Here is a 15,320-nt window from a genome sequence, read left to right on the forward strand (position 1 = left end):
TCTTCGCCTGAGCCTTTGCAACCTAAAGCAATGAATCCAACCATGTTTTGCTTTTGTTCACTGTTATTGTTGTCTGCAGGGATAACACAGACCAAAAAGATGACTTCTCTATGGGGAGTGGGAGAGGAGAGGTAAAGCCCAGCCTAGGAGTTGCTTTCTGTTGATAAAACACCTAGCTAGGAAAGAATTGAATGAAAAGGGTTGGGAAGCCTAAAACAGAGTATATGATGGCCTCGGTGTGTGGTGGGAAGATGAAGGGGCACTCGGGCAGCCTTGTCCAGAAGGATCCTGGTGCAGTGCATGGGGCTGGAGCAGAGAATTCATGTGGTGTCTGTGGGCACCTGAACGGGACTGAAGAAGAGGGAATGGCCGGAAAGAGGAGACATTATTTGGTTTGCTTTGGTGAAACATCTTGAGCAAGGTCTTGAGAGTACAGGGAGAGTCTAAAGGACACAGAGGGGAGAAGAAATCAGAGCCAGAAAAGGAACCAAGGTTTACCACAGTGGCCAAGGAGCCGGGCTCCACAAACCCCTGCTGTGCAGAAGAGGTGTTTCATGTGGCGAAAGCCTCCTCCCCACGCCCTTCCCAGCTCCGGCCTCCTGTTGCACGTCTAAACTCTTTCCCCCTACATTGGTCAAAATCGTATTTCTTTGGTTCGATTTGTATTTCTTCCTAATTGTATTTGTGGAAACATAAATCAGTCCAGCCTTTTAAGAGGACTATTTGGCAATATGTAACAAACTTTAAAAAAAAATGCTCATACTTTTTATCCCAGTAGTATGGCTGCCAAAACTTTCTCTCTTGGGTACACTCACAAAGTATGCAGAGATTTATGTCCAGAAGTGGTCACGGAGAGGTCATGTGTGAGGACAAAGCCCACCACAGAGTCAGGCTCAACCAGTTCTGATCCATGTGTGCAATGGCATCCTGATGCTGTAGAAATGAATGCCACAGAACAATGCAAAGTGACTCCACAGTGCTGGGAAGCCAGTGACAAGGCACAAATAAGATTATCCATGTATCGTCAATTAAAAAAAATACAAGGGGCGCCTGGGTGGCTCAGTCGGTTAAGCATCGGACTTCAGCTCAGGTCATGATCTCATGGTTTGTAAGTCTGAGCCCTGAATCGGAGCTCAAGCAGCTCAGAGCCTGGAGCCTTCTTCAGATTCTGTGTCCCTGACTCTCTCTGCCCCTCCCCCGCTCACCCTCTGTCTCTCTCTCTCTCTCAAAAACAAGCACTAAAAAAAATTTTTTTAAATACAGTGGGCAACCCTGGGTGGCTTAGTTGGTTAAGCACCTGACTCTTGATTTTGGCTCAGGTCATAAGCTCATGGTTCGTGAGTTCGGGCCCTGCATAGGGCTCTGCACTGACAATATGGAGCCTGCTTGAGATCCTCTCTCTCCCTCTTCCTCTGCCCCTCCCCTGCTTGTGTTCTCTCTCTCTCTCTCAAAATAAATAAATACACTTAAAATAAAAGCAATGTAAGCAATAGACAGGCATGGGATAAAACTATTCTGGAAACTGTTACCTGTGGCTACTTCTTGAGTGGGAGCAGTAGTGCAGAGACTCTTACATCTTGTGGCCTTCCGTATATTGTTTTAATGTTTTAATTTTATTGACTTTAAGAGAGAGAGAGAATGGGGAGGGGCAGAGAGCGAGGGAGAGAGAGAATCCCAAGCAGGCTCTGCACTGTCAGCACAGAGCCCGATGCAGATCTTGATCCCACGAACTATGAGATCATGACCTAAGCTGAGATCAAGACTGAGCCACCCAGGTGCCCCTATTATTTGCATTTTTAAAACTATATACATAAGTTATAGTCACATGTCAGTATATAATAATCACATATATTATACTTACATGGGTAAGGAAGGCTGACACGTGCCCATGGGAAATCTAGTGTGGGGTAGTGAGGCCTCTGAGCCTGCTTCTGCATGGCCCTATGACTTCTCCACAGGCCACACTAAAGCAGTAGAATATTCTAGCATCACAGCAGAACCAAAGTGACAGGGTGGTGTGGGGGCAAGAAGAACTTAGATAATAATCTTGTTATTATTATCCTGCCAGGAGAGCTGCTGTGTGCCCTGGAAGTCTGTGGCTTTCCTGGCCCCATAGATCCCCAGAAATTGCCACCTCTCCCCTCATCCATGCCTTGAGATATTTGGTCACCACTATTGTTTTCTGTTCCACAGGCGATACCCCGGCTCCGACAGGACCATGCTACAGAGGTGGCAGGTACAGTGACCCCCTTAGAGGACCAGAGGTCTGGGAAAACCCTCTGGGCACGCAAATCAGAAAATAGCTCAGATCCCAGCAGTTGGAGGGGGTCTTATTTTCTAATTTATCAAAATGTCCCAAATATTTCCCTCAAAAGATCTCAGTGATCAAAAGCGGTACCTGAGGCTTGGAGTCAGAGCTGGGTAGTGTACGTGTGCATGTGTGTGTGTGTGTGTGTTTGTGTGTGTGCACGTACACATGTCCCATGTGCACGCACATGCTCCACCCATGCAGATATACACATATGTGTAAATGGACACAATCTAGAGGGGCACAAGCGTTCACTTCTTGTTCTGAGAAGACACATGTGATTCCCAGCTTGAATGGACTCACATTTGGCCTCTGGTTCTCGTGAAAGGCACAGGGGCCTCAAGAAGGCCAGTCCTAGACATCATGTGGTAACAAGAAGTGAATGCTTGGTCACTCCTGTCCAAAACCCTTTTCCAATGAGAGGGCCAAGAGAGACTACAGAATGCGGGTCCCAAATAAGAGGTGGGCGGTTCATTCACCCACTGGCCTTGGTAAAGTCTTCCCAAACACAGTCCCTGATTCCACCTTGACTGTACGTTTTAAGGCCCTAAAAATGAGTGTTATCCCAATAGGCAGGGACAGAACAGAAAGTCCCTAAGTCCCCAGAGGAAGACCGATCATTCAGCCTCTCAACGAGGGCTTCTTTCTCTGTGACCGCAAGGTCCCCTCAGCTAATTTTTTTAAATCATAAAAAGGCCAGCAGTAAGTTTACCCACAGCATCTGTGCTCTTGTTTTAATCAACTTTTGAGTTTCACACCCAACAGTTAACTGAAAAGATGGCTTTATCCTGGGCTAGCGACTGCTGAGCTATATATTTTTTTTTCTGGTTGACTTTGCTTCCTGAATATATTTGCTTCAGTTCCCTTTGCAATTAACACAGTCTCTGGGATCGGGCCTGGCTTGTGCAGAAGGTGCACGGGGAGCAGTGGACATGTGTGCTGCCTGCTCTCACTCACACAGTGAGGGCTGCAGAAGACTAGGAATTGACCTCCCGTGGCCCTTAGGAAGTTGCCAATCATGTTTGCTTTATCTCTTCTTCGTCTCTTCTGGTAGAAAAGGGACATCAGCAATTTTGAGTATCTCATGCACCTCAACACCATGGCTGGAAGGACCTACAATGACTATATGCAGTATCCCGTATTTCCCTGGGTCCTGGCCGACTACACCTCACAGGTACAGTATTCACATGGATGCTGTTCAAATGTCCTGAGGCTTTCTGACAGTGAAGACCAGAGCATACTAAATCAGCACGCAGAGCCCCCACTGCAAGGTTCAGTCCACCTGGCCCTGAGGGCTGCTCTGTGCTCGGTCCCTCACCCCAGAGGAGGCCTTTGGAATCTGGCTGCTTGGGTTTCTGTCCATCCCCACCTGTGGGAAGGTGACCCCACATATGGGATGATCAACATGATGAGGACAGTTGCCAACATGTGCCCCAGAGGGCTTCCCGGCTGACTCACTGCTATCAAGGCAACTGATCCCCACCTGCTGAGACACTGCCATGGACTAACGCTAGTCCTTCAAGGGCAGTAGGCCATGGAACTTGTTCCTTGAATCAACATGTGTATTTGGGCGGGGGTGGGGGGCACGGGTAGAGGAGAGGAGAGAGACAGAGAGAGACCCAAAGAGAAGAAATCACTGCCCAGTAGCCCGACCTCAGCAACTGAGATGTTGGTATGTAGATTTCACCCAGGATCTGGACTGAGACACAAAGGGTTGGGTAAGGCTGATGGCAATACCAGATAATTTCTGCTTCGGGCCTGTGTCCCTGGACCTCAGCAGGCAAGGGAGGGGAGGAGGACAGCTCACACAGCTGGGCCAAGGTGATGTTGCTGGGAACGACCTGGCGATGAAGCTCTGTCCCAACCAGCTGAGCTCTGGCCGTCCAGAGGGTTGTAGTGTCTAAAGCACGGAAGGTGGCTGGGTCCTGTTCAGGCAAGCCCTGGCCAGTCCTGCCTAGGGCTGTTTGGATGGCTGATAGCCAGGCTTTGGGAGAGGGAGCCTCAGTCTTTTATGACCTCCCATCCCCGCTTAAGACACTTAACACAAAACTTTTCTCACCAGCCATATGTTGCCTTTTATTTCCCTAATGATCCACTTGGGGCTGAGGTATTTCAAAAATGAAACATGCAAATCCCAGCTTTAACTCACATGTTGCAAAGTGGGGGTTTACGAGCTCCTTTTGTTTAGCCCCAAATTTTTATTACTTACCCATATTTAATAATTGGGAGGTTTCTCCTAAAAATCTGGATTTACACTATCTTTTGGAGAATCTAGAGATCTAGTGGCTATGAACCCCCATTCTGTCCTGGCAAAATCAGCAGTCGCTGGGCATGGGTCTCCACATGTGCCATCTATCTGTCATAGGGGTCTGAGAAGTGCCTGCTTCGCTTTGCCCCCCAGCCCCTGGCTCTGTAGGTGTGAGATGGGGACTGGCCCTGCCTCCTTAGGGGGACTGCAGTGATTCACTGCTAGTGAAAAGGAAAGGAGGTTCAAAGAAGCACTTTCTATAAGACATGCAAATCCTGGGGAATGCATAGTTCCTCTCCTAACACATAGAACACCTCTGCTGAAAGCAAACATCTCCAAGGACACCTAGCCTTAAAAACTTCAGGTCTCCACTGCTGTGTATTATATTCCCCGGGGCAGGAGAAGGGACGACATTTCACTGCCTGGAAGGGAGTGGGCTCTGGAAGAAATGAGGCCGTTCCTCACATCTCCTCTCCAAACAGAGGACTTGTAACTTCCTAGAGAATCCATTTGATACTAAGGAAGGACTGTGAACTACGGAAGTATCCTGCTCTCCTGTGAGGGTTGGAGCCAAGGGCCTCATAGACAACAGGGATTCCTTTGAAAGTCTCTTTTCAGTCACTGGTGGCGATGTTCTGATTTGGGTCAACTTGGAACAGGTTCAGTGTGAACTCAATCTTCCCCTCCTCTTATTTTCCATCTCTCCCCTATTAAGTCTTTGTGGATCACTGGCTCTGGGGCCATAAAACCCCAGCATGCCTGCTAATCACCAGAGGGGGGCCAGACCAAATGACAATAAACCAATAAAGAGAACCATAAAACTAAAGAGCGTGGCTCCTGAAGTCTCGCTGGGTCACAAGAGGGTCTGAGGGGAGTTAACTCCAGCCACACATCTGCCTTCTAGACATTGAACTTGACGAATCCCAAGACTTTCCGCGATCTCTCAAGGCCCATGGGGGCTCAGACCAAGGAAAGGAAGCTGAAATTTATCCAGAGGTTTAAAGAAGTTGAGAAAACTGAAGGTGGGTAGATCCCAGCTTGACTTTTTTCTGCAGTGTTTTTCATCTGAATGCTTTGAAATGATCCTTGGTAACTATTTAGGCTGTCCCTTAGCCTGGAAACAATTATGTTAGGCTAGAGAACAGCTCAAATCCACTGGCCTGCACCCAGGCTATGTGGAAGAATCACCTGGGCCTGGGGGTGGGGAGTGTTAAAAATACTGATGTCTGGGCCCCAGCTCTAAAAATTCTGGTGAGGTGCAGCTGGGACTGAGAACTGCTGTGCTGAGAGCTGATACCTCCATACCCAGGGGCCAGCAGAGGCAGAGGGAGGTAGCATTCATTCAGCACTTTCTATATTCCTGGCACAGGCCAGCCTACCTGCAGAAATACAATGGCCCATTTCAAAGAGAAAGGAATTGAAACTTGGCGAGTTCAGGCAATGAGTTCAAGATCACAGCTTCTAAATGGCAGAGCCTGTATCTAGGCTCCAGAACCTAGTTCCCAAACTTTGTTCATCTGCATATCACCTTTACAATTTTTAAAAAAAAATTTTAATGTTTATTTATTTTTGAGACAGAGACAGAGCATGAATGGGGGAGGGTCAGAGAGAGGGAAACACAGAATCCGAAGCAGGCTCCCGGCTCCGAGCTGTCAACACAGCCCGACACGAGGCTCGAACTCACGGGCCGCGAGATCATGACCTGAGCCGAAGTCGGACGCTTAACGGACTGAGCCACCCAGGCGCCCCCACCTTTACAATTTTTGCCACATTCACATGCATCTGGAACTCCTATTGCCTTAATTTTTTTCCTTAGATCTATTCACTTCTTAAACTTCAATGAATATGTATTTTTTAAGTTTATTTATTGAGAGAGAGAGAGTGTGCGTGTATGTGTGTGTGCATGTGTGTGTGTGTGTGTGTGTGTGTGTGTGTGTGTGTGTATCAGAGAGAGAGAGAGAGAATCCCAAACAGGCATAGAGCCTGCAGGGCTTGAACTCACCAACTGTGAGATTATGACCTAAGCTGAAATCAAGAGTTGGACGCTTAACTGACTGAGCCACCCAGGAGCCCTGAATGTATTTTAAAAATAAATTTTTCTACCATGCATTTGATGCTAGCTACATTGGTTTGTTCAAACGCTTTGCAATGAATGTGTAATTTAAAATAAGAAGCAGCCATCCAGGAACCATGACAAGTTCCCTTGGGACCCAGAGGTGGCATACTTTGGAAAGGCTTATGGCCCAGAGGCCCTGCTTTTAGTGAGCAATTCTCAGCAGGAGAGGGAGGCTCCTGCTGCATCCTGCACAGCCCGTGGAGGCCTGCCCGGGACCCCTGCTCCGCATGGGGCCAGCTCTCAGATTTGCTGGGGGCAAACGGGAGGATGTGGAAGGTTGGGCAAGCCCTTCTTGCCCTGCTGTTCCTCCGACTGCCAGGTGTTGTTGAGTTGTTTCCACAGAAGCAGGCCAGGAGAGTACTCTATCCCACTGGCTTTGGCCCCGTTCTCTCCCATCTCACTCTGGGTGTGCATTTGAGCTGCCCTTTGGGTTTGGGACCTCGTACCAGTTCCTACAACCACCTCCCAGACAACTGTGACTTAGGGAACTCCTGCTCGGCACAAGGGAGGGCTTCAGGCCAGGCCTGGGGCTGGAAGCAAGATGACTGCGCAGTCACTCTAGGGAGCTGGTTCAGGCCTTTGCTGGTTGTGCTGCTGGGATGTAGGCTTTCTAGGTACCCCTTAAGTCAGAAGACCAATGCACTGTCTCCCCATGAATCCTGACTACTGCCTTCCCAGAGCCTGGCTCTGCCCACATTCTTGAGAGTAGAACACTGAGGACTTGAGGGGTGCAGCTGAGGGTCTTGAATGTGCTTTTCACCATGGGTGGCTCCTGGCCAAATTATAATGACATCTGTGAGCAGAACCAAGGCTCCACTGGTCTGCGGGTGCTCTCTTGAGCAGGGCTTATGCTCGCTGCTCATGCCTGAGCACTGTAGAGCCTGTGTGTCTGCAGTCTGCCCCAGTCCAGGTGAGAAATCCATCCCAGGCATGTCCTTTCATTGCAGGAGACATGACTGTCCAGTGTCACTACTACACTCACTACTCCTCGGCCATCATTGTCGCCTCCTACCTGGTCCGGATGCCACCCTATACCCAGGCCTTCTGCTCTCTGCAGGTGAGTTCCTCTGCTCCCCTACACACACACATGCACACGCACACACACACGCACACACCTATATCTCACCGACTAAGAGCTGGGCTTGGGTGAAACAGGGATCTCCCTGGTACAAATCCAGTCTTCAGCCAGTGACTCCCACTTGATGCTGGCTCCAGGATTCTGGGCGGTCCAACCAAGGCAGGCTGCTCATTATCAGTGACACCTGCAATGTCTGCCCAATAGTCTTGCAAAAAGACTCTAAAAATAAGGAATGAGAGATATGGGCAAAAACATACTTAACATAAGTAGATTTTAGTGGAAAAGGAAGAGCAGAAAGCTTGAGGATTTCCTTGAAGGTAAGTGGTCAAAACTCGGAAAAATAAACACAAAGAAGGGAGAGTGAAAAGAATATCACTGTGACATCAGAATGCAGACAGCTATGCTAAGTACAGGCTGAAAGGCTTAAAAGGACAAAGCATTTGAATAAGGAGTAGCTGAACCAGAGAGAAACTAACCAACTTACCCACCCATAAACTAATAGATCATTCATCATGCCAGCTTAGGGTTGCCAGACTCCACAAATAAAAATACAGGATGCCCAGGTAAATTCGAATTTCAGATAAAGTGACTCCTACTAAAAAAATTATTTGTTGTTTATCTGCAATTTAAATATATATCTGGGCCTCCTTGTGTTTTCCTTGGTGGCCCTGTACACCGTGAGGTGAGCAAGTCTGGCTCTCGGTGGGTGGTGCTGTCCAAGGCAGGTGGGATTGCTGGGACAGAGTCCTTTGCAGGCAGCTGAGAAGTCTATTTTCTCCCTTTCCCTTTTGACCTTATGACTGGGATCCTGCTTCCCAGGTTGTCCCAGGGGCACAGTTTTTGACTGGGGAGAGCCACTGGGTAGCCCAGCTGCAGCCAGCTGGCTCAGTCAACTCCAAAGTGAATGCAGCACACAGCCCAAGTGTAAAGCCTCACCTGCTCCGGGCCTTACAAGTGTCCTATGGAGAGGAAGGCTCGAGCCATGGTGGGCAACAGGCCACTGAAAATGCACAGACTTACTCCAATAGCAAAGTTCATCAGAGAGAAACCACGAGTATTCCAGGAACTGTGGTTTTTGGTCTGACCTCACCAACAAGGTCGCTCTTGTGCTCAGATGACCTTGCCCCTGAGAGACCAAAGGCTACCTTGGGTCAGCACTAAATCTAACTCCTGAGCCCCGGGCAGCAACGGGTTAGGCAAGGTCAAGGTGATTTCTCCCATAAGGAGCAAAATCCCTCCTGTCTGGTTTCTTGGCTCAGTGTTCGTTCTCCTTAAAGGCATGGATTGTCTAGACATTGTATAACCTTCTCTCCCTGGAAATTCACTCAAAAATAATAAGTGTGCTTCCCCTGAGCCTTTCTCAGGCAACAAGCATTTTAAGTAAGTTTGGTTTGGAGAACAAACGGTCCCAGAGCTCTAGCCCATGCCAGGAATCCCATCCAGATGTTGCTCATTAATCCACAAGAAGCGATGATCACTGTCGATGATGATGGTGATGCATGCCCTTACGGCGTTCCCTCCAGGCAGTTCTGGATGCTTTAAAAGCTTTCTTTTGTCCCTTCAGCCTAATGCGCTAAATCCCCATCCCTACCTGTTACTAAGGGTCCTTTCAATGGAGAGGGGGCACAGTGAAATAGAAAAGGTGTCAGCTCTAAGATTTATACGCCAGCTCTACTGCTTAACAGATACAGAATCTTCTGCAAGTTATTTTACCCCTGAAAATGAGGGTTAATTATGCACAGCTCCCTGTGCATTGAGCAGTTGAGATTGAATAAGGAAATGGGGGTAAAGCCCCTAGCTCAGGGCCTGACACTACGTAGGTGATCAATCACTGTTACTTCCCTTCTTCTCCCTACAATCAGCCAGATGTAGTGTGAGCAAGCCTGAACTTGTTCAAGCTGGTCCCCTCTGGGCTATGCTAACTCAAGACAGTCTGGACCACATAGAAGCATTCGGAGATGGCATGAGCCAGGTGAAACAGGTGTGCTGCGAACCCACAAAGATACTGGGTTAAGACCACTTTGAAGTTAGTCACAACTAGTTTGACTTTTTTTTAAAAAAGAGGTTTTTTTTTAATGTTCATTTATTTTTGAGGCAAGAGAGACAGAGCACGAGCAGGGGAGGGACAGAGAGAGAGGGAGAAGCAGAATCCATAGCAGGCTCCAGGCTCTGAGCTGTCAGCACAGAGCCCGACGCGGGGCTCGAACTCATCAATCTCGAGACCATGACCTGAACCAAAGTCAGGGCCGACTGAGCCACCCAGGTGCCCCTAGTTTGACCTTTTTAAGCTGATTTGGTCCACTGGTGACTGGTTTGAGATGGTCTAAACCAGTGCAAGATAGAACGAATTTTATATGCTTTTGGGTGGCACACATGTAGCCATGTTAGTTTCAGCCCTTTGACTCTTGTGTTGAAGTTCGATGTGAATCCAGGTTTTTCCTGGTTCAAATCTATCTGTGGCATGTTGGCCCATGTGAGTTGAGATCATTTAGGTTCTCCATGTGTGCTACTTTTAACTGACTCTTCTAGTGGGTCATAAGAAGAACCCGCCATCTGCTTTTTCCTTAGAATAAAAGATCAATTTTATCTCCCAAGGGAATGAGTGAAAGGCTACATCTGGGGGGAGGGGGGTTGCACCTGGTTCTCCTTTGGGAATCTCAGGGCCTTCACAGACCTCCTTAGGAATGTTCTGGCATCTTCCTGAAGTCCAGCTCTTTCCTCTGGCCCACCCTGCCTCCTAGGGGCAGGCTCATTTCTTCTCAAGAGACCTTTGTTCCACCCCTGTGTAGTGACAAGTAAATGAGCCTGATCATATTCTCAGTGGCCTAGACCTCCATCCCCAGCATGGACCATGGGGTAGGGAAGACTACGAAAGGTGGAGAAGGTGCAGAATCCAGGCGCGATTCTTTGTTTATTTATCTGGAGGGCAGGGAACCGAGGATGTTGGACGTTTCCAGAGCCAGATGGACATACAAAAGTCAGTATGAGAAGGTGCATGCTTCCCTCTTATGCATTAGGCCAACTCTGCCTCTTCTTAGTAGCATGAATAAGCCAGAGTGGCTTGCTTGCCCACTTGATGGCTTGGCGAGGGTAGCGCCTCTGGTGTGGGGAGCCATGTGTCCACGCGCTGCCCCCAGTGCGGGCTGGTGCACTATCAAGGGGCAGATGCAGTGTGTTCCTTGGGCTCCGTGTCCTGCCCCCTGAGCGGGGCTGTGGGCAGAGGCAAGGGCCCTCCAGCACAGCCTAGAACTGCCGTGCAGCATATTCTGATCCCCGAGGGTGAGGGGTGCTTTGTTCCCTTCATGTTTACATCTCACTGACTTTGGGCTGGTCCTGGAATCAATGCATTCCTCACTGTTGCTCTGTTTGGTTTTCTGCCTCAAACTCGGTATTCCAATGCTAGAGTCTTACGATCCAGAAAATACGGCAGATGGGCGGTGCCACAAGCCGATTGTGTGCTGCTGACCCCACTCCCTGGCAGGTATGACGCCGCTGTCTGCCAGAGCTGGGGGCTTGGCTCCTGGGATGCTGTCATTCTCGGGCGCCTCACCCGCCTGGCGCCCGTGCCCGTGAGCCTCAGACAGTCGAGCAAGCAAGCGGGAGGCCACACCGCCGCCACGGCCGTGCCCTGTTCATGCCCTGATGAGAGTGCAGGTTGCACCCGGGCCGAGATGAGGCCAGCCCGGGCAGGGCAGAGCAAGGCAGCCACGCCCCAGCGAGGGCACAGTGGCCCCGCTGCTGCTGCTGTTACATTTAATAAGAAACTGAAATAAAGTGCTGTGTTAATTAAGTCACAGCCCGTGTGAAGGCAGCTGTTACCAGCGGTGGGGAAGGGTTTTCTGAACCACCTGAGGTGAGATGGCTGGTGTTTGTGGAAGACATATGCTAACTGCAGAGAGAACAGAGAACCGCCCGAGAGCAACACCTGGGAACTCCGTGGGCGCAGGGCCGTGGGTCCGGGTGCACTTGTGTCCAAAACAAAGGTGTAATTATACTGACCTAACAAGGAGCATCAGAAAGGGCACATGTAATAGAGACAGGCAGACCTGGGGCAAAGTCCTGGCTCTAGAACTTTCTAATTGGTAGTGTTGAATAACTGAACCTCTGTCCCCCACTCCTTTAAAATAACCTCTGACATGGTAGGTGCTGGCAATTAGGGGAGATACAGCGGGGGAACCGTTTAGCTGTTTCTTTCTTTCTTTCTTTCTTTTTTTTTTTTTTTTTGATATTTATTTATTAAGAGAGAGGGCACAGGCGGAGAGGAGCAGAGAAAGAGGGAAACCCAGAATCCGAAGCAGTCTCCAGGCTCTGAGCTGTCAGCACAGAGCCCGATGCGGGGCTCAAACCCACAAGCCATGAGATCATGACCTGAGCTGAAGGTGGACGCTTAACTGACTGAGCCACCCAGGCACCCCCCATTTGGCTGTTTCTAAGTGCTTTGTATATGTCCACCCTCGTCCCTGTAAGAGTAGGCAGCAGGTTTTTCAAAATGCCTTTGTGGGTTTTGTTTATTGAGTAAGGAGCCACATCCTACAGGAAGAAAAGCTAATGGCTTCTCTGGGGTCAGCCCACCTGCAGTCAAGAGCAAGGCTGATGAGGCAGCCCGGCTGGTACACAGGCTTTCCAAATTCGCCGCCAGACCTATAGCTCAGCTCACTGAGTGAGGTGTTAGAGACTGGCATCTTCCTTTTTTTTTGGTGTAAAAGTTTATTTCTTTTTGAGAGAGAAAGAGGGAGAGCACAAGCAGGGGAGGGGCAGAGCGAGAGGGAGACACAGAATCTGAAGCAGGCTCCACATTGTCAGCACAGAGCCTGTCGTGGGGCTCGAACTCATGAACTGTGCGATCATGACCTGAGCCTGACCTGAGCATAAACTGAATGAGCCACCCAGGCACCCCAAGCCTGGCATTTTTGTGAAGCAGCCTGCAGAAGGTCAAGCCCAGCTCTCTCTCAACTGCACACATTCACCCCTGCATTTCTTTGGAGGTGGTGGTGTCTCCAAATTGCCCTGATGATATTCTTGCTCTTTTCCTCCTGCCCCTGTCCCAGGACCCCACCCCTCCTCACTTTCCCCCATATCCCACCTTCTGCTTCCAATAACTTTTACAGTCTTTTTCTTCTTCTTTTGAGCCCCTGGTTACCTTTCCCAAGCACACTGAGGTCAGGGCCCAAGCCCAGGATTGCTCCTTTGTTCCTAGTCTGTGAAGGGAGAGGGGCGTAGGGGTGGGGCTCTGTGGGCATCTCTTCCTGTGTCCCTGGCCCTGTGGGAGGCACCTCACACACACATACACACACTCACACTCATGTGCTCACACATACATATCTTCACACCTGTAACAGTCACCCAAGGTTGTGGAGAAGAGTGTGGTAGACATTAAGACTTTGAAAAACTCACTGCTCTGGGGTGCCTGGGTGGTTCAGTCAGTTGTGTCCGACCCTTAATTTCGTCTTAGGTCATGATCCCAGGGTCATGGGATCGATCCCCACGTTGGCTTCCATTTGGGACATGGAGCCTATTTGGGATTCATTCTCTCTCTCTCTCTCTCTCTCTCTCTCTCTCTCTCTCTCTCTCTCCATAATATAGATAAGATAAGATAAGATAAGATAAGATAAGATAAGATAAGATGAGATAAACTCGCTGGTGTTCATAGTGTAAGTAATGCTGAAATTCCAGGCAAGGCCGCCTGGTTCCACAGCTAGGGTGCTCTCTTCTCTTGCTGCACACTGCCCCTTTGATGGACAAAGGACAGCCGCTTAGATCAACTGATGTGCACACAGCGTCCTATAAGTGATTTGTTTACATGGGACACTTTTAAATTACTGGAAAGAACATCTGTCATGAGAATGGGTTGTCAGCCAGCTCATAAAACCAATCCCATCATTTGGATGTGGCAGTGGGTTGATTTGGGTCAGTCCCATGGGAAAGGAAGAATAGCCTTTCTATCATGTACAAATACCCGTGTGTAAGTATCCTTGAGTGCATGTAATTGCTGAACTTCCTGAGGGTGTTGGTCAAGAGTTGAATGGTTATTTTGCAACAGAGTTTCCCTGTGCAGACTGGAGAATTTAAGAATGTAGCTATTGAAATGCTTACCCTGGGACACAGGTGCACACAGACTTCCTGGTCTCACACACAAGGAACACTCCTTTCAAGACTGTTTCCAGTTTTAATAGACGTATCATAATCATGGACTTCTAATTTTAAATCATGTCCATTTCCAGCAGAAGTCCTTATTGTTCCTTTCTCTCCCCATTATTTTGTTTTCCATTTTGATTCGTCCGGGGTAGCAAAATTTTGCACCTCTTGACGTATTTTAATTGAGGAAAGATACCTAGGGTGATATTGTTTTTGAGCCCTTTAAATATTTAGAATATCTTTCTGGCATCTTCATGAAGGAGTGATATCAGTTGGACATAAAATCCAAAGCCTGTACCTTTTGCCTCCGAAACCTCCAGCCTTGGCTGCCTTGCCTTCTAGCTTTAAAGTCACATGGGAAAAGTCTTCTGCCAATGTTAGAGGTTGTTCCTTCATAGATAATTATAATCTTACTATTGTTTTTTTCAGTGTGTTGGATACACATAGGATTCATTGTTCTTGATATTCAAGAGTATCTGCAGAATCGATTTAGGAGCAAATCTTGGCACAGTAATTCTCTCTCATCCTTTTGTTTCCATCCAGTCTCTAGACCTAATTTTGCTGTGGTTTTATTTTATTTTGTTTTGGGCTTTCCTGATGGCGGCACTCTGTAGAACTTCATGGTGCCTCTCTGCCTCGCTGCTTCTCTCCCTTCCTTTTTGCTACCTTCTCTTCCTTTTCTCCTTCCTTCCTTTCCTGAAAACCTAGTCCTGGCTGGGACTCATTGCTGGAAGCCACCAGAGTTTGTATCAACCCACAGACTTATAGTACAAGAAACAAAGCAGCTGTACTTTTTCTTCTAGGGAATTTGGCATTTCTTTTGTATTGCAGAGGGGAGAAAACCCATTAATTTTGAAACAAATGTATGCAAATGCATTTATTAATATAGGAAATAGGAAAATCAGTTATTGCTTCCTTTATAAATAATACAGGCTTAAGTTTTAAAGATATTACTTTTGCTAAAATGCATTAGACAGCTGTGAAAAAAATAACATTTTTCTTTGTGGTAATATCTTTAACCAGATTTGTAGCACTAACAATATTTCCTATGTATATATTATTTTTATTTAATACAGGTAATCTTTTTATTACCAAATCATATTGTTTCTCAGGAGATTACCATCAGCACTCATAAAAGCTACAAAAGGAATACAGGAGGACGAGAAGGCATCAATCTCCTGCGGATGTTAAGACTCGGGCTGCAGATTAAATATACGAAGCTCTTAATATGTTTCAATGAGCGACTTGTTAGGTGCAGATTTATTTAAAAGCTCTCCCCCTATTTTGTTTCCATTTCAATTTGAATCTGATGGTGGGCACCATCCCCTAACGTCCACCAAGAGCAAAGTGACCTTGGAGAAAAGCCATGTCCTTAAGCTGCCCAGGTACCGTGTTCAATTGCAACTCCAGGGGCAACTGGCTTTCTCGGTGTCCC

General features: G+C 48.1%; 1 protein-coding gene across 7 annotated transcripts in view; it reads left to right on the top strand.

Annotated features, from left to right (window-relative positions):
* WDFY4 (WDFY family member 4) overlaps positions 1-15,320 on the top strand; it is a 291,014-nt gene that overhangs the window by 246,211 nt on the left and 29,483 nt on the right. For all 7 annotated transcript variants that reach the window (XR_007145177.1, XM_047824339.1, XM_047824338.1 and 4 more), the window contains 4 exons: positions 2,194-2,236; positions 3,363-3,482; positions 5,461-5,578; positions 7,620-7,729. Coding sequence is in view for 6 of the 7 variants with exons in the window: in XM_047824339.1 (XP_047680295.1) it covers positions 2,194-2,236; positions 3,363-3,482; positions 5,461-5,578; positions 7,620-7,729 (391 nt within the window). In the remaining variant the exon portion in view is untranslated. The remainder of the gene's footprint in view (positions 1-2,193; positions 2,237-3,362; positions 3,483-5,460; positions 5,579-7,619; positions 7,730-15,320) is intronic.

This window comes from Prionailurus viverrinus, chromosome D2, assembly GCF_022837055.1.
Source record: "Prionailurus viverrinus isolate Anna chromosome D2, UM_Priviv_1.0, whole genome shotgun sequence".
NCBI lineage: Eukaryota > Metazoa > Chordata > Mammalia > Carnivora > Felidae > Prionailurus > Prionailurus viverrinus.